This window comes from Mustela nivalis, assembly GCF_964662115.1.
Source record: "Mustela nivalis genome assembly, chromosome: 4".
Taxonomy (NCBI): domain Eukaryota; kingdom Metazoa; phylum Chordata; class Mammalia; order Carnivora; family Mustelidae; genus Mustela; species Mustela nivalis.
Window position 1 is genome coordinate 98,970,328 of NC_139023.1, and position 20,156 is coordinate 98,990,483.

Consider the following 20,156-nt stretch of genomic DNA (forward strand, 5'->3'; position numbering starts at 1 on the left):
CAAGTTTCTGCATCACTGTCGTATACCTGAAACTAATGGAACAGGGTGTGTCATCCATACTCCTATGAAAAATCTTAATATTAGCTCAAACTTGGTAGTTTTTTAAATCAAGATGTCGAGGGCGCCTGGGTGGCTCAGTGGGTTAAGCCGCTGCCTTCGGCTCAGGTCATGATCTCAGAGTCCTGGGATCGAGTCCCGCATCGGGCTCTCTGCTCAGCGGAGAGCCTGCTTCCCTCTCTCTCTCTGTCTGCCTCTCCATCTACTTGTGATTTCTCTCTGTCAAATAAAAAAAAAAAAAAAAAAAAAAAAATCTTAAAAAAAAAAAAAAGATGTCGATAGAATTTATGCTATCTTTAAGAAATTTGTTGAAATATGAATTGTAGAATAACAAGTTTTCAAAGTTACCCCCGTTGCATGTAGAATTGAACAGCAATTTAATATGCAACTTAATGGTAAAAAGATAAATTTTAGTCCTTTAGTTTTATATGTTTAAAATTAGAAACAACACAGGCTTACACTTCAGAGTCACTCCTTTAAGGAAAAGTCTGGCCCCGAATTTCGGAACTTCCTTTTGGTATTTCTTAAAAGTATAGATGTTCGTTTATTACTGAAGATCATATCGGTTAGACACCTGTGTAGGTTGTAGCTGAAAATTATAGATATTTAAAATCATAATATAAACATAGTTTCATATGTTTTTTTTTTATTGGACCCAAATAATTTCCTTTATGATACTAGGCAGTCTACTTCCAGAAACATTCTTATTTTAAGGCACTGTGTATATTTTCTGGGGTTTTGGTGTTGTGGTTGCAGAGTTGGGTTAATGGAAACATTTCCCCTTACAACATTTCTAACAAAATGGTCTTGATGGTGAACCAATAAAAAACAAGTTCATGAATTGTTTGGAATTGCCCTTTATAGCTCTATTGAAAAATCTTAAGAAAAAGAATTAATTTGTGCTAATATTATTTTATCTCTTTTTCTCTGTGTCCCCCTTGATAATAAATTAAATTGAAACCTGATTTTTCCGAGTGTAACAAATGCATGATTTGAGGGTGTGGTCCAAAAGATTTTTTCAATATGGCATTAAGAGGGTCCTATAAGGTAGATTCTATTTCTTTTTATAGAAAAAGTTTGTATGCATTTGAAACGTTTCTTTCTTGCAGTGTTTTTAACTGTTGAATAATACAGGAACTAAAAACTCGCTTTTGTGAGAATAATAAATCTTTTGGCAATGCCAGAAAGGGTTTCTAGATAAATCTTGATTGTTCGACTTTGAAAAGGTGCTGAGGAGGCAGATGATATGGGTAACAGATTTCGCTTGCCATTACATCAAATTATATCTTGTAACTACAAAATAAATCCATTTCGTAGCCAGCCAATTGCCTAAGAACTCCTACAGGGTTCTAAATATTACAAAGTAATTAATAAATCATTTATACAATAAGTATTTATTGTGACTTTTTTTTTGAATCAACATCTGCTGTTTTCTACTTCCTCTACCTCTAGTTTTAGTCCTGCCTTTTGAACTAATTCTTCTTACACATGACAACCCTCCAGTGATTTTATAGAATCAGTGAATGAAGATGAAGGTTAAAATGAGCCCCAGAGCCCTTCTCATCTAAACCTTCACGCACTACATTCTGCCTTGCAGTGGTGGAGGTGATGCCCCACAGGCAGTTCTGAACCTATTTAAAGTAACTCTTAGATCCCACCTCATCTTCCCCTGCTCCAGCCCAGCTTCTTTCTTCATTCCTCACTTGACAATTGTGTGCTTTCTTATGGCGTATGTTCCTGACTATGTCCTCCTTAAAGGGTAATGTCCAGAAACTAAACACATTAATGCAGCTTGATTAAGTGGGAGGTAGCCTACCTGCCTCTGTTTACATTAGTATAGCCTGGAATTAGATCAGTTTTAAACAACATTGGCAGTCATATCATATATTGATGCATATGTTTACTATCAACTTAAATTCCAAAGTCTTTTTTCTTACTGTCACTAACCCTTAGCTCCTCAGTTGTGTTTTTATATAACTTCTTTATTGGATCCAAACACTAATCCTTTTATTCCCATAGTATAAGTACACTCTATTCTGTTGAAATTCTCTCCAGGGTTTGATTCTGCCATCTAACAAATATTGCATCTCTTCTCTGTCACATTTTCTGGGCATCTGAGGCACAGATATAAAAACAGGTATACATAAATGGAGAGAAATGATTCTCAGACCCAAAGTTTGAGAAGATTAATCTAATTCATTGATACAAAACTTAAATGTTGAATGGATCAGGACTGAGAACAGGAACTATGTGACCAATTAAGCAATATTATAAGTGAACTGTTCAATTGGTTATAAATCCACTATTTTTAGTAGGTTTAAGAAGATTTCTCAATTTAGTATCTAAGAATAATATAAGAAATCTGGACATACCTCCTGCTGTCATCTGGATATATATATATATATATATATATATATACATATATATATATATATATCCATGTATTTATTATTTTACTTATTTTAAGAAGGAAATAAAATATTTTAAAACAGCACCTATTTTTTTTTGCAAAATTTCACCAACAAACCCTTTAATGATTTATTCTAGTCTTGACTTCAGTGTATAAGATTTTACCAAATCCGTCTATATTTTGCAAGATTTATCTTTCTTGTTTTTTCTTCTATTACTTCTACTTTTCACATTACTGAAAAATTATCCATATTGATATTAATAATTATTGAAATTATTAATAATTTCTGTAGCCAATGGCCAATGCTCAGTATTGAGCATTTAGATTCCCAAAGTTTTCACTTACAGTTTCTTCACTTTTTTGGTATTTTATACTACCAATATGTATACTGATTTTTAATCAAAATATCTGTATACTTTTCTGTTTGAGAGAGAGTTAGCAGCTAAGTAGGAACTGGTTGCTTCTGCTTTCTTCTATCAACTATTAATGTTTCACTTTCATTGACTAAATACCTATTTTTTTAATTGTTCTTTTTCTGATTCTAACCAAAAATGTTCTTTGTGCCCTTAGTTTTTTTCCCCCCAAAGTTAATGGGATCATAGTACCCCTGACACAAATTTGTATGCTCCATGCCACTTTTGTGTATTAATCCTGAGTTTGACTTTTCCTTCCTTTTTTCTTTCTTTCCTTATATTTAATTATGTTCACCATAACAAAGGAAAACTTACAAAGAATAGGAGAGTGGAAGGGAAATTAAGAGCACAATAATTCACAAATTGGATGATGATACCTTGGAAAAGCTGATTGTGGTAGTTCCTTTGAAAATACATTTTTTTCCTTAGTCACATTTTTTGTGCCTTTTTCCCAATATTTAATAATTTCCCCATTTCATAAGTCAAGAAATACAGAAAATTGTGCTAATGTTATGAAGCTTCATCCCAGTCCTGGAAAATGATAAATTATTCTTCCTCACTTTTATGTTCCATAGTTACTGATATCCCTTATCACACGAGGAGAAAGGTTGACAGTGCCTTATGTGTAAATAAGTAATTTAAATTCAATAATGATACGATAGACACACATCTTGTAATTTTTTAACCACATATGGGAATCATAACAGTTATAGCTGATGAAGTGGCAGAACTGGCTACTTATCTGAGTAAACCAGATGCCACCTGGTTCTTAAAATGTAAACTTTACTCTTTGTGGTGCTGAAATTGGAGACCCATTGAAGAGAAAAATTAGACCTATGAAATATGTTTGTGTTTTGGAGGGTGGGCTATTGCTTTCAGATCATCTAAGACATCAGAGAAATATTCATCACTTCATGTGCTCAAACACAGAACATGGTTTTTCCCGGTTGCTTTTTTTTTCCTTTTTTATTACTGACAAATAAGGCATACATTCCATTAAATGTTTATTAAAAGACCATGTTACACTTTGAATTAATTCTTGTAATCATAGGAAGAAATAAAATCTTCTGTTATATATGGCAAATGCCTTTGATAGCTGACATATTAAGTACATTTAAATAGAGAATTGACCTTATCAGAAATTACAGCTACAGCTTGTTATGAGCCTTCATTTTCAATAACTTTGCAAGACAACCTAATACCTACTCTTAACATTCTTGGCTCACAACTTATTATCTAGATATTGGAAACTGGGAGATAAAGAAGATTGAGGTAAAAATGTTTGCGTATGGTCAGTGTCGATGTTTCAACTAAATTGTATGTGCAAGTAAATACCACTTTTAACAACTAAATATAATAAGCATTATAGTATGTTACAACTTAAGATGAAAAGTATACTGCATTTCATTAAATAACGTTATCATCAACCGCAGCCAGGAAATTAAAACCAAAAGCTAGAAGTTCATACTATGATTTCCAATATCCATATCATTATAAAGTTTAGATCTAATTTCACAGAAGTCAGGAAATTCTATTCTGAGATTCCCAAAGAACCCATAACTCCTTCATAGATTACAACAGCCTCTTTCATTAGGACCTCAAATCATGGGACTCCTCCCACATGGGTCCATCACTATGGGATGCAGTACTTCCTTTTCAAAAAGGCATTACACCTTGTTCTGTTTTTCCTCCTAGAGGTCTTGTGTAACAATCACATTTTGAAAGTTTTATGATTTAAGAACCAGTGCTCTGAATTACAACATGTGATTGAGGCAAAGAGAATTTGTAACCCCTTCTTCAAACGCTGATACAACAAAATAAAGTTCCGTCAGTCAACTAACTGTTATTTCCTTTTTGAAGCAAAGCCTTTCTACACTAGTCTTGTTTCTAATGCAGCATTCAAAAGGGCTAGATCAGAGACCTTTAACTGGTGGTCTGTGGGCCACATCCTTCCTTCAAATGTATTTCTGTTTGGACTGTGAAATTTTTTCAAGTAAATTTGAATTGGTTACAAACATTTAATATCTGAAGCATTCATTTAAAACAGAATACTTGCATTTCTGGCTTTAAGGATAAGGATAAGGTTTAAGGATGTTTAGGTGGAGAAACCCTAAGGTTGCTTTCCTCTGAGGAAAAATCAATTGAGTGCTCTCTGTTTCCTTTTAGCCCTGGACTGTCTCCTATTCAGCCGAGTCTGCCCACTTAATCCTGTTCTTTTATCTATGTCGTCGGCCTGGTCCTTACAGTCAGTTGAGTTTACTCCATATGAGCAAGTGACATCAAAAAGAAGATAACTATAGGGCATTCAAACATGTTCTAAATTACAGTCGATATTTTAGTCCGGTATGGAAACCTGCAAACTTTAGAGATGCTTTCAAGCCACAATCCAGGTTTATGTAATTGAACAGCCCTTGGGAAAACACTAAAAATTTAAGATGTAGACTAAAGGGGAACATTAGAGAACAGGACAAGTTAGGAAGGTATCTAGAATAGGACTAGTGGAGGAAGGTATCTAGAGTAGTTTTATTTCAAGTAACATTACTCTCTGGTGAACTTGCCCAAGTACTCTATTATCTTTTTTGGTGTTGGTTCATTTTGAAGAGCTCCATTATCCCAGAGGACTATGAGACATTTGCTGTGGGCTCAAATTTATTTATGGGAGATGGTGACCTTCAGAGGTGGAGTAGGAAATACAACGGTAACTCTCCACCCATCATAGCTGAGCCCCATGGGACTCTCACCAGCTCTTTTACAGACTGGCTTCCAGCCATCTATCTCTTTCGTGGGAAGGAAAAAAGAGGCTGCCACCCAGGGAGCATGCCAAAGGAATTTTAGAGTCAACTCCATCTAATATCACTCAAAGGAAGTTTAGCAAATACCATCAAGCCAGACCCTAGATTTAGAGAACAACAGGACATTTCTGATTTTTCTTCCAAAATGAAGATTGCAAAAAAAGTTGAATTTTTCTCACAGGCTCTTGGTAAAATGCTTATTTTCCCTTCAGTATAAGGTGCTTTGTCTGCTAATGAATCCTCCATTTTCTTGGCACTGTCCTTTCCTGAAACATGCTGTGCCTCCTCTCCCCAGTGTGGACTGCTTCCTTTCAGAAAACGGTTCGAGTATATTTATGCTGAGTTGAGTCCTTCACTTGGCACCTTCAACTACAAAGCACCTTGGTTTTTCCAGAAGAATAAATATAAAATATTGTATTGCACACCGTCATGATGTTGTACCATCCTAGAGGGAGGACTTCTTGAAAATTAAAAGATTAGTCATTTGGGCTCCATAATTCAGAATTTGTATTACAAATGCAAATTGCATTAAATTCAGAAGGGGTGGAATGTCAGCTTACTTTTGCACTGTTTTTTTTGTTTGTTTGTTTTGGCTTTTTTTAAGTGGAGGTTGTTCAGCAAATCGTTATGCAGTGTTCGGTAATCAAACACTGTTCTTTTTTTTTTTTTTTAAGATTTTATTTATTTATTTGACAGAGATCACAAGTAAGCAGAGAGACAGGCAGAGAGAGGGGGGAAGCAGGCTCCCTGCTGAGCAGAGAGCCCGATGATCCCTGACCCTTGGGATAATGACGTGAACTGAAAGCAGAGGCTTTAACCCACTGAGCCACCCAGGCACCCCAATCAAATACTGTTCTAAACAAGACTTCTGGAGGGTTTTTTTTTTTTTAACTTCCTGAAAGAGCAACATTTTCACAGGTCTTTTTTAAAAAATAATTACTTGCAAAACATATGCTAATTATAATGTGCTTATCTATTCATTAAAACAATCAATTAAAAGATACATACTAGCTAGTAATTGATTGGGGTAATTCTGATTAACATATAAAATTGAAATCCTAAAAGTAAATATATCTTTCATTACTGTAAATTTGTTTAAATTATATAATTCAGATCACCTTTTGTTTAGACAGGGCACTTACCAAACTAGGCTATATTAACAAATTTTCTTGTTCAAAACCAAATTCATTGCCTTAACTTTTAATCTTACTATTCTTTCTCTAAGTTTTAATTCTGTTAAGGGAATCTTTGTCATCAACTTTGGAACAACCTCACAATCCTTTTTTGAAACCCTCAGAGTCAAATGTGTTTCAGAATTTAGTTGTTAGACATTAAAAGTTAATAGTGCTCATACATTGCATATTGTTTGACACCCTTAGAGAGGACTGAGGCACCCTGTAATCAAACCATCAGTTTCTGCACTGAAACACATGTATGTTCACACTAAGAATTATTAGTGATCATAAATACCCTCACATCTGTTCAGATAAGTTTTTGCCACCAAATGAGTTTGCTGCCGACTTAGAAAACCTTTAATTAAACTTATGAAGAAATGTTATTTTCAGGGACTTTGGATTTTGAAATTGCAGATAAGGAATCATGAACTGTATTTTGATTTTTAATCTATTCTTCTTAATTTTACCAGGTTGTCTCTCTCAAACTTACATAAGCCATGGCACCTTCATTTTGTAAATACCTCTGTGGCTTCCCATTACTTACTTCCTTCTTTGAGCTCCTTTGAAGACCTTGCTCATCTATACCTTATCAACTTCTCCAGGCTCTTCCCTAAAAAGTATGTGCTTCACCCCAACCAAACTCAACTTACCAGGCATCCCCACTTTCCTCCTCTTTGCTTACTGTACATCAGACTGGAATACCTTCTTCCCAAACCCAAGTCCACACCCTACCCCAAATACCTTTGTCCTATTCATACTTCCTCCTATGGCTGAAATCCCATCATTTTAGGAGCCTTATTCCATTTCCCAAACACAATGTGTTTAAAGAGCCTACTGCCTGCCCCTGTAATTACAGCACTAGTATAGTATATTTTCTTTATAAATTGATATTCTTGTGATTACCTCCCCTCTCCACGAGATTTAAACCCCCACAGCTTTTTTTCACAGTAATTGGCATGTAGAACGTACTTAAGAGACATGAATATTTTAGTTAATCTCACTCTCATTCTCATCAATTGGACCTCCCACAGCCATGGTTACTGCCCTTATCCTAACCTTCTCCAAATGGAGAATGGCACCTAGATCTCAAGAAGTATCTAAAACAGGACCCAATCTTTGTATTCCAAGTGTATATTCAGTATCCCATTGGAAAAGAAAAATATATTTTCTCTTTGGTTTTAGTATTCACCAAATACTATACTCTGAGGAAGGAAAGGTATCAATGCCCTTAGAGAGTGACCAGACATTGAGGGTCCATGTGGCGTTTCTGTTCTGCAAGTCTCAACTTCTGCACTACTTCTTCGGGGCAGTCCTGCCTGACCAGCTGATCCAGGTTAGGTCACCTTCTGTGCACTCTCATAGTTTCTGTTTTGTTAACAGTCATCATATTCACTTTTGGGGTATGATTTTCAAACCGCAAACTCAGGTGAGTTAGTAATATGACTTAATTTTCCGCAACAACTTGATTTTTGAATCTGATTTGATTTCCGAATCTGAATTCTACTTGATGTCTGAAACTGAGTCTTTCCTTCTCCTGAGCTGACAAAAAATACCAAACATCACTTTTCTTGGGATTTCCACACTTCCCTGTCCTTTGGGACTGATTAATACTTCTGAGGTCTTGTAGTGTCAACAGGTTTGGGGTGGAAATTGAGAGACACCTCGTCTCCGGTCATCAGTCCACACAGTTTGCTGCTGAAAGGGCAGCACGGCTTGACTGACCGGCGTGAGTCTTCACATAGAGGTTGTCACTGCTGCAACTATAGGACATAGGAACATTTCTGCTACTTCTGTGCCATGCTTAATACAGGGGAATCTTTTCTTTTGCAAGGCTGCCCGTGGTCTCCTGCATCTAGACGTGTCACATGGTCATTTTTCTTCAAGGTATTGTTGCTTCTTGGAAGTGCCACTGGGAAAGAGGGCTTAGGTTCCCTCTGCTTTGGGGGATCACAGACCTATTTCCTTTCTTCCAATTTGAGGGAGTGTCTTCCTAGATATTTCTGGTTTTTAGGCATGTTGGTAGGCAAGTTTTGTTTTCCACCCTGCCTCCTTATACCGCTTTGGAAGCAATAGCTTCTGAGGCAATAGCAGCGAGTTTAACTGAGAACTTGACTGAGGGGCAAAGGAATAGGAAAAAATATAAGAGGAAAAGGGTGTGTGTGTGTGTGTGTGTGTGTGTGTGTGTGTGTCTCAAAAGAGATCACAGCTGCATTTGTAATTGCTTGTTTAACATTTGCCTTTTTTGGTTATCCTCTAAGTTCCATGAAACCTGGGATGAGACTTTCTACTCTCACTGTCCAAATATTGCCTTGCTCCTAATAGAATGCTCTTAAATTCTCCTTGATAAATGAATGAATACATGGGGAAAAATTCAGAAACTCTGAAGGATTTATGGAAATTGTAATGACGAAGAGCATAGATGCTGGAGTAGATGGCCGGGGTGTGAATCTTGTTCCTCCACTTACAGTTCAGTGAGCAAAACCCTTAACCTCTTCGTGCCTCAAATGCCTCATTTGGCAAATGGTTGTTGTGAGGATTAAGAGTTAACATTTATAAAGCTCTTAGGATAGTACCTGGCACATTGTATGTATCTTGTGAACGCTGACCACTGTCATTATCATCATCATCATTGTTTATTATCTTTATTGTGAAGAACCTCTAAGACAGGACTGTTCTCTTGATATTCACTTCAGGAGAATCATTCCTATTGGTGATAGCTAAATTTATATAAATAAAACTGACATGACTTTATTTTTGTGCAGTCTTCAAGACAAAGCTGTTTTGTTTTTCTTCCATGTATCCTGTGTCTACATTTCTCTGTTTGCCTCAGGGCAAGAGAATGCTTCTTTAGGAATCTTACCTCTTTTCACCGGCTCTTATCTTCTGCTGGCCTTTTTTTTTTTTAGATAGCTGAGTTTTTATTTAATATACAGTGAAATATGCATTTCAAATGATTTATAAAAAAAAAACTTGATATATTATTGGTTTCTTTTAAAATTTATTTTATTTTCAGTGTTCCAAAATTCATTGTTTATGCACCATACTTAGTTCTCCATGCAACACGTGTCCTCCTTAATACCCACCACCAGGCTCACCCAACCCTCCACCCCACCACCCCTCCAAAACCCTCAGTTTGTTTCTCAGAGCCCACAGTCTCTCATGGTTTGTCTCCCCCTCCAATTTCCCCCAATTCCCTTCTCCTCTCTATCTCCCCATGTCTTCCACGTTATTCCTTATGCTCCACAAGTAAGTGAAACCATATGATAATTGACTCTCTCTACTTGACATATTTCACTCAGCAATAGCAGCGATCTTCTCCAGTCCTGTCCATGTTGATACAAAAGTTGGGTATTCATCCTTTCTGATGGAGGCATAATACTCCATAGTATATATGGACCACATCTTCCTTATCCATTTGTCCATTGAAGGGCATCTTGGTTCTTTCCACAGTTTGGCGACTGTGGCCATTGCTGCTATGAACACTGGGGTACAGATGGCCCTTCTTTTCACTACATCTGTATGTTTGAGGTAAATAACCAGTAGTGCAATTGCAGAGTCATAGGGTAGCTCTATTTTTAATTTCAACAATTGTAAATATTTATGCCCCTAATACAGGAGCAGCCAACTACATAAGACAACTGTTAATCTGTTGGCCTTTCTTAGGTGTATATCCTAGCAAATGCTACCACAATCTGTGGAACACCTTATGAGATCACACAAAATAAATGGAGCATTTTTCAGTATGTGAAGTTTAGGAAGTTTTTCTTTTACTTGACACTTGCCAGTGTTGAAAGGTATCTGCCATTGTTCTGCTTATTTATGGACCTTTTGTGGTTTGTCTTTACTCAACATTTTAGTAGTTTTAGTATTTAATGACATTTGTCAATGTAGACATTGTATGGCTCTCTTTCTCTTCTAAATAATTTTCAAATGAAGATGTATCATTTATATATAAAAAGATAATTCCTGGAGTGACTAAGATTAACATTTATGATGGAACCCAATAGTGTGGAACTTGGAATATCTATAAAAAGGAAAAGTTAACTTCTTGAGCCAATACTATATTCAACTTAGAAAGCTAGTTTTTCCCATAACTAATATTTCCATAAGCCAATCTTTTTCTATCAGTTATAAATTTTGATTTTCATAGGGTCATGGTATTTGGTTGTTCAAAGGATTCCATTAGTTTTTTAGCTTCATGTAGCTGATTTTTCTATTCAGATAGAGTATATCACCTACTGAAATATGAAATGATCTAGCAGCAAATTCCTTTCTCTTAATTTCTTTTCTTTCACTGTTTTGCTTTCTAACAGTTCCTGCTGTTAAACTAAAGTTATTCTTTTACCTAAATATTTTTGCATCCTATTACGATGTTTCCCCATCTGGTCTCTCTTAGCTAGAAATTGTTTTATCAGCTCCTAGGAATATTCATCTTTATGCTGTACACATACCAACTGTAATGTTTGTGCTGTAATGTGTGATATATTTGAGGCTAACAGAGTCATGATACTATTTACATTATGGAGAAACTCAGGGATTTTCATTTTTCAGCATTACATATCTTTTATTCTGATTTAATTTGTTTATGGAGGTTTCTTGTATACCTTTATAATTAAACTATTAGCTTACTTTTTCCTTCATACCTCTACAACCTCAGACATACTCCCCTGTGTGTATCAGTGAGCATCCACTGTTGGTGACATTGGCCATTGTTAGCCTCTAGATTACCTCCCAGTGCAACAGTGAGTGGAGGAATTCAGTTTATGTACATTTATTCATACAGTACAATTAATGGTGCAGTTTTCATTAATTCGTCATTTGGAGTCACTGCTTGTATGTATAGAATTTTTGTGAGGTGAGTTAGTGTTCCTCCTGCCTCTACAATCACATTTTTATTATTTCTTTGTAGTTGTTTCTTCCTCTGCTCATCCCTTAAATTGAAGTCTTTCCAAGAGTTGTTTTCTAAATCTGCTCTCTCTGCAGTCTCTTTACATGACTTCAAGCAACCCTAAGACTTTTGATTCCCACCTTTTTCCTGACTCTTTTATTGGCCTATCTAACTGCCATGCCTTGGCTGTTCATCAACATGTCAAATTCAATAGGTCCCTAACTGAATTCATTATCCATATCCACCTAACTGCCCCAGAAAACCCATTCTTTTCTAGTGTTTCCTGTACCATTCTCCATCACTCAGGCTAGAGACTAAGGAGCACTCATTGATTCTCCTTCTCTTTTCTGTTTCTCAGCCAGACTACAAGTCTGAATCTTACCATCTTAATGTCACTCGAAACTAATTGATTTGTCCTTTCTGTAATTCTAGGGCACAGTCCCTCAACTAGACTTGTAACATTTTCCTAAATGGGTTCTCTGTCTTTAGTTTTCCTTTTGCTATACCAAACCCCAACCCCTCATTCACAGGGCTTGGGAAGTCTTCCAGGGTTCCTCAAACCTGTCATTAGGTACACTTTTATTTACTTTGTAGCCCTTCTTCTTCACTTAAATGACCATCCCTCCGTATGATTACTGTTTGTTTATTTTTTCCTATTTCTCCACTAGATATTGACCCCTGTGAGCTTGTGGTCCTGCTTACCATTCAATCCCCATGCCTAGCACAGCAAATGGTGCACAGAAGTCACTCAATAAATACTTCTTATAGATTGTTGATATTTCTACTATTCAAACTGTAAAAGTAGAAAGAAATTATAAATACATAAACTGCATGATGACAAAGTCTGGAATTAGAAGTCATGGATTAAATTCCTGCCTCTAACATTGCCTTATTGAATACTTTTGAAAAAATAGAAAGTTTTCTCACTATAATGTAATCATACAACACCATTGCTGAGTATACAATAAATAATAGCATCTTGAATTTATGTCTCCTAAGTAGTTAGAAACATGTCTTATGAAATATTTATTTGTTCAGCATTTTGTTGGGTTAGGCTTTCCTCTTTGCTTCCAGAAGGTAATGAAAGGACATAGAGGTCCTCCTGAAATGATATTAAAACATTGGTCCAAGGTGATAATCTACTTTAAAGAATGTCGGGAAGATTCGTAAAGTCTGAGTAGGCTCCCAAGAGGAAAATGCATTCTGTAAGGTAGTTTTACACTCTCGTAAATCCAATTTCTTAGGAATTCAAACTATTTGGGAGTCAAAATTTTACACATTATCTCCAACATTTCAGCTTATTCCTGGACCCTTTCTCCATGTTTTTCTGGAGACACGTTTCCTCCCCGCACACCCAGTTGAACCATCTGTGTACCAGGCTAGTTTTCCAAGATGTAAAACCAAGTGAAATAAGTCCACTCCATTTACTTAGAAAGGACTATGACTAATGATACTGTGGGGAAAAAATGGCATAGTTAATGAAAAAGTACACTCTGTGTGAACAGCCAGAGAAGACTAACTGTTATGGTCACGTAAAGCCATGACTTAACAGAAAAGTATTCAGTGCCAGTACTTTTCAAGTTTATCCTCTGAGTACCTCACATGGGTCAGTTCAGTATCTACCTGTAATCTATAGATATCCCCTATGAAATGGGGTTCTCTACCACCAGCAAATGGTAAAATTTTTAAAAATTTGTATAAATCTTGTCTTCTACCCCATAATATGACAATGTTTGATTTACATTAAAAAAGGTTATTTAGTGTTTATCAAACTTGAATCTTAAGGAAGATGTGCCATATTTACTACTGCCTTCAATAATAAATAACCTTTAACTACCACCCCCAACACTTGCATATACCCTTCAAGCATTGTCTAGGTTTGAAAAATATAGGGTCCTAGAATATTACAGCCCAGGCCATGCGATTTTTGTTAGCATTTAAGAGAATTCTTCCACATGTCTCTTTCTACTCTTTTGCATATAAGCTTCTGAAGTCGTTTTTCCCAAGTCACTAATAAAATCTTTAAAATGTAGCTCTAAGCACCTAATTGCTAGCATTTTCTACAGTTATGATGATTGAGGAATATAAAAATCAACTTCCTCAAATAGAGATTTTCTGTTTGATGAAAAGGATCCGTCCAAGGAGAGAATTACCTTTCCACTTTCCTCTTTAGATTTCATTAACACTGGAAAACAAACTAAGAAATTAAAAACTAATGCTTTTTGTGAGCATTTAGAAAATATAATCAAACAGCAAGCTGGTCATGCTCAGATAGGAGTATGAGAAGTGACTTATTTATACATTCAAATTTCAAAACATTTGTAAGGCCTACCATGTGTGCTTTTAAAAGACTTTTAATTTTAAATTATTTTTGTTAGATAATCCTGTTCAAAATGACATTATGATTTATCGCCACTAGTCAAGATTCTGATCCCTCGTAGACCTCTTGTTTGTATCTGTTTTTGTTCTTTGTTACATAAATATGAGATTTATATATAAAATTCTGACTGTGTAATATGGGGCTAATGAGTCACAGATGGAAAGATGTTGGCACATTACCATCTAATAACATTTTAAACTCATATTCCATAGTAAAACAAAAGCAAATTGTACACATCTGTTTTCCAACTTGTAGCATTTCTGAATTTGGGTAGCTTCTATGTTTCAAGGACTTTTACTTTGGGAGAAGAAAAAGAGGATACAGGTCACCTCAAAATTACCCAGACACTTAATAGCCATATCAGAAAGGATCTAGCAAAACAGATAAGATTTCCTTTGCTTTGCTTCCTGAGAAGTCCCAGCTCTAAAGAATGAAATTAAAAGGCATTAGGGTTGAAGAGATGTCTTCGTACCACAAACATCATTTTATTTGTTCTTCTAAAAAGAAAAATATATCCTGAATAAGGGGGAAATAAGGGAAAAATATACCATGATTAATAAAATTAAAAAACTAGAAGCTTACTGGCTTTCACTACAAATACCCTCAGAACAGATCTGAGCGGAGGAGGGGAAGGTCAATGAGGAGGGAATGTCTAGGAAGCCTGCACACACCTGAGGCCATGTAAGCTGTGGTTGTTGTTCATTTTATTTGTATGTTAAACATGTTCTGGGTGGGGGGATGGAATAAAAGGCTCCAATATCTCACGTAGCTGGAAAAGAAGTAGAACAAAGGCAAAAGTTCTCTCTCAGACCTACCCAGTTGATAATGCCTGTGTACACGAGTTAGTATAAATTTGTGAATACGAGTCTCTAAAACATCGCTTCCCCATTCTCCCTGGCTAAGGAATTCAAAACCACTTTTCTACTTCAAGGGGTTGTGTGAACTGTCAAGTTCTTTTGGAAAAGTTACGTGACAGAAGCGATTACTGCAGAGTGTGACCATAAATCCCTCTGACATGAAATACGCATGTTATAAGAGACAGATTTCCATCCACCACCTCTGCAGGAATTCCTGAAACAGGAAAGACCTGAGACTCATCGTATGATTGGAGAGGGAAATTTTGATATGTGGGTGGTAAGACTATCTTTTGTGGGGCAGACTGCATTTATTCTGAGGAATCTTTCTGATCAGACGGCAAAATTCTATTCACTGTTGTCTGAAAAAGAATTAATACGTGCATGTCCTGAGTTGTAAACAGAATATCAATGGAGGGAAATCACGGTGTTGTTTTCATAACGGTGTCTACAGTTATCTCCATGTTGTGCTAACATTCTGTATGTAAGAGTCCAGAAATGTTAAGAGTGTATACACAGATCCCAGTGTAACTGCCACAACAGCAAGTTACAAGGAGTTCTCAATCTGGCCTTTCCATTAAAGGAACGTTTGGCCTGGGGGCCTCGTGTGTGTGCCTGGTTTCCTTTACAGTGTGTCAAACAAGACAAGACTTAGAGCCAGGACATGGTGGCATTAGGTATATGCTTGTTTTGTTTGTCCATCAGTGGAATGTCTGTGTGACGTTTTGTGTCGTGTTGTTTTGGTGCTGTCCCACGTCCATAGGGTCTGCCAGGCTTCCCCACAGTTGCTGCTCTGCACAGTAATCAGATCCTCACCGTCAAGGTTCGTGGTTGGCACCCATGCTACTCAGTCAGAGCCCACAATCAGCATAAGAGTGAGCAAGAACAGCTAAATTGGCTTGCCAAGTCCAGTTGCTCCCTTTCACCGTATGCAGGGAGGTTTGGGATCCTTGGGACCTCACCTACGCCCGTGAGGTCAAATATCTATTGAGAGATATTGAGAGAATCATGAACATATAAAAGAGAAGGACATCAAAGTCGAGCAGGGTCCATGAAGAGAGGCAGGCATGACTATCTAAAACTGTGCCACCCCTCAATGGTTTGATTTACGTGCATGACAACACTCCGTGACATTTTTCAGTCAATTAAAGAATCCTCAGTATTCTGGACTTGGGGCATTTATAAAATGGTGGTCGCGTTCATGCCACGTTATGCTGGTTGACGAGTCTGACGGAAATTGAACTGGTGCTTTGTCTCCAGACTTTCTGCTCAGTGTGCAGGACGCAGGTGATGGGAGCCTTCCTGCTGCTTTCATATGCTGCATTCGAGAGGCCTAACACCCGCAGCAAAAGGATGGGACACCCAAAACATCCCTCTCTAACTACAGATCTGGTCTCGCCGTCCCATTTTAGGATTATGTTTCTTTCAAGAAGAGCCAGACAGTCTGATGTCAGACACAAGCACCAGTTCCCTTTTGTTTAATGATCATTATATATCTAATGTGTATGTCTTTATTTCTTTCTTGGGGCCTTCTGATGTCTATTCTCCAATTCTCTCACCTCTGAACTTCAACCTTTGACCTCACCTGACTGATCAGATGGTGTTTCCTAAAATCAATCATGGGTTTCTCTCTGCTGATCAGCAGCTCATTAAACGCCGCCTCATTAAGGTAGTGCTTATTCTTGCTCAAGTCTGATTTCTTCTTAACATTCAGTTATTACTCCATTTACTGTTGCTTTACTGTTTATCTCTCGTGGGTGGGGATATTTATTTGGAAATATCCTAGAGCAAAACTATGTGTAGGGAGCTGCATTTGTTTGAAATGTATATGAAAGTACCAAAGTAAAAAGGCATAGAATGCCTACTTTTTTCTTCATTAGAAAAGAAAGACAACTGAAATTATATCCAGTAACAGATCCAGTTTCTAAGCTCTCTGGCTTTGGTAATTTATAAATCATTACACAGTTTGACAAGAGCTTGTATGTTTAATTTTATAGGTTGTGAAAAAGTAAACACATTTGTCCAACCACAAATGCAGCCATTTTATTAAACAAGGTGAATATAACTGATGCAGCATTTCCACAAATCAGGTTATGCAAAAGTTTTATACCAGCTCTGAGTACCATGATAACTTACACCGTTTCCAAGAGCTGAGAGGGCTGGTTCCGGAGCTGCCTTGATTTTAATAGCATCTACTCAGCTCGCCCAGCATGAATATTTATTTGCTCCCTGCTGGAAGGCAAATTGCCTACAGGCTTCATGTTCTGATTGTTCTGGTTTCTTTCATACTGTAAATGTGGATTAGATAATATAAATTTAAAGTGTTGAAAAGAAAATGTGGGTCTTTATCTTTCATGGTCATTGTTGGTCTGTTCCCTTCTCCTTTATAGGGTGACCAAGGACAGGCTGGGCCTCCAGGACCTCCAGGCCCTCCTGGCCCAAGAGGGCCTCCAGGGGACACAGGGAAAGATGGCCCCCGTGGAATGCCAGGAGTGCCCGTGAGTTGCAGTTTGGATCCATTTGTGTTAAGGGCTGAGAACAGGGGTGGAGTGGAGTAAGGAGGGGCCATAAGGAGGTTTGCAGGAAGTGAGGTAACTGAAAGTACCCGAGCAGACAAGGCACTGCCAACAGGATTCTGCCTCATGGCTCAACCCAGGGGAACCCATATGAACCACAAAGAGAGACCTGGAGAAGGCAGCTAAACTGGTTTTCAGGTAAGCCTCAAGAAGTCTATGATTGAGTATGCCTGAGCTCACTTGGGCCCTGAGTACTTTAGAGTACATCAATACCTTTGACTTAAATGGGAGAATAGCTTGAAACTGAAGGTGAGAGATTGGTAACATTCTCCAAAGGATTAGGTAGATGATAAAGTCCCATGTGAATTATGGAAAACAAAGGAGGTAAATCTTTTTAATGTTTGCTCCCTCGTAAATAAACTGACCAAAAAGGGAAAACAATTGCTAATAAAATAGTAATATTAATGGTTAAAACATCAGTAGGTATGGTTTGAATATCATTTGTCCTTTAAATATGAAGCTTTTGGGGTGCCTGGATAGCTTTGTGGGTTAAGGCTTCTGCCTTCGGCTCAGGTCATGGTCTCAGGGTCCTGGGATCGAGCCCCATATCGGGCTCTCTGCTCCTCAGGGATCCTGCTTCTCCCTCTCTGTCTCTGCTTGCCTCTCTGCCTACTGTCAAATAAAATAAAATCTTAAAAAAAAAAATACATGTGAAGCTTTTAATAGAAATTATTTTTTTTTAATTTTTTAAAGATTTTATTTATTTATTACAGAAAGAGAGAGAGAGAGCCAGCGCACAGGCAGGGAGAATGGCAGTCAGAGGGAGAAGCAGACTCCCTGCTGAGCAAGGAGCCCTATGTGGGGCTCAAACCCAGGCCCCTGAGATCAGGACCTGAGCAGAAGGCAGACGTTTAACTGACTGAGCAACCCAGGCATCCCAATAGAAGTGATTTTAAAGCAATCTCAATAGTTAGATCTAAGTACTTAGTTACTAAGATTGATCAAGTATCAATAATACAGTAGTACGGACACTAGATAAATGGTTTGATTTGGTAGAGACAACACAGCAATTGAAAAAAATATCTGGAAAAGGTTAAAAAAATTACTTTTATATTATGGCCTTAGAACTTGAAATTCAAATCTATTGCTGAATTAATCTATTTATCTATTATATTTATCTATTTATCTATTGCTTTGACTTAAATATTTTCGTAAGTGTTTTCATAGTACAAAAGAATGAAAATATTTATCTGCAAAGTGGAAAGATTTTAAAACTAAAGAATCAAAAAGAAAAAAAAAATCAGCCATAGTCATTAATGTTTTGGAGTATTTCGTTTTTATACTCATATATTTATGTATTTTTTTCAAAGAGTAATTCTGTTTGTTAAAATGGCTTTTCTGAGACAACCTCTTGGAAGTCCCATTTCCCTTTCTGAAAGTGGCTGTCACTTTGTCATATGAAAGGAGGGAATGAATCCCAACCTATGATTGGTTGGCCGTTAGGATGTCTCACTGAACCATCACAGGTAGTGGTTTTACCTTGAAACTGTTTTTGAAGGTCTGACCTTTTCCTGGGATGATATCCCAAATGATAGAGACAGCGTAACTTTAGGAATATTTAAATCTCCCCAAATAATTGCTGGTTGCCAAGAAAGATGCAATGAGTATTTCTTCAACTAAAAAGAATGGTTAAAACCATTTTGATGGTATAAAACTAGTCAGATCGTTGGGTCTTGTATACTCTACAGAAAATTCAAAGTATAGATTACTTTCAAGATAGAAGATAAAGGTAAGATATGACAACCTGTAAAGAATTAAAAAATTATGTCATCCTTCAAATGAATATAGTTTATTCATCTGAGTAAGAATGGACCTTTTTACAAAGAAGTATGAACAGGCTTTTTTTTTTTTTTAATTCCACCTAGAGAAATTGAACAGGGTTTATAGTCTCGCAGTTAATTTTTATATGCCATCATAACCACTAGAAAAAGGTTTTATAAAAACAAACTGAGAAATGCTTAAAGTCCCAACAATTTCTATAGCTATTGACATTACAAGAATGGTTCTTCCAAAAGTTATCTGTTGCTAATGACTATCAATATGGTAATATGATGATAAAACATAATAAGGAATTTTGTGTGAATCTGCATATTAAAAAACTATGATGGGGTATGATATAGCAAAACATTCTATGTATTTGAACATATGCTATTTGTTTTAATAAAACATGTTACTTCAGCCATCATTAATTCAGGAAAATCAAAATTCAAACTCGGTTTGCTCAATTTGTTATTTAATTACTGTATTAAGGGCAGTTGTGTCTCTGTCCTATGTATGGAAGTTCTGAGATCTCATAAAGAGGGTCAGGTCATCATCTTTATGTCTTCATAAACAGAACAAAATAAACAAGATATTACTGGAATTACAACTAAATATTTTTCTAGGACCATTTACTGACTTAATATAATCACCCAGTAGGGGTGATTTTTATTTAGAATACATTCTTGGCATAATTCTTAAATCTCTGCTGTGATCTAGACTCATTTTATTAAATCCTAAAATGTTTATAAAATGCATTTGAAGAAAGAACGTGGCTCTCTTTTTATTGCATTGTATTTGCATTTCTCTACTTAGCCTGAAAAATATATTTGACATTCATGCACCCCAGTGG

At 36.6% G+C, this 20,156-nt stretch overlaps 1 protein-coding gene across 1 annotated transcript in view; it reads left to right on the forward strand.

The window, feature by feature from the left end:
• COL25A1 (collagen type XXV alpha 1 chain) overlaps positions 1-20,156 on the forward strand; it is a 464,458-nt gene that overhangs the window by 323,171 nt on the left and 121,131 nt on the right. Inside the window, exons 8-9 of the mRNA XM_082728561.1 lie at positions 16,567-16,638; positions 17,360-17,467. Of these exons, the coding sequence (XP_082584687.1) occupies positions 16,567-16,638; positions 17,360-17,467 (180 nt within the window). The remainder of the gene's footprint in view (positions 1-16,566; positions 16,639-17,359; positions 17,468-20,156) is intronic.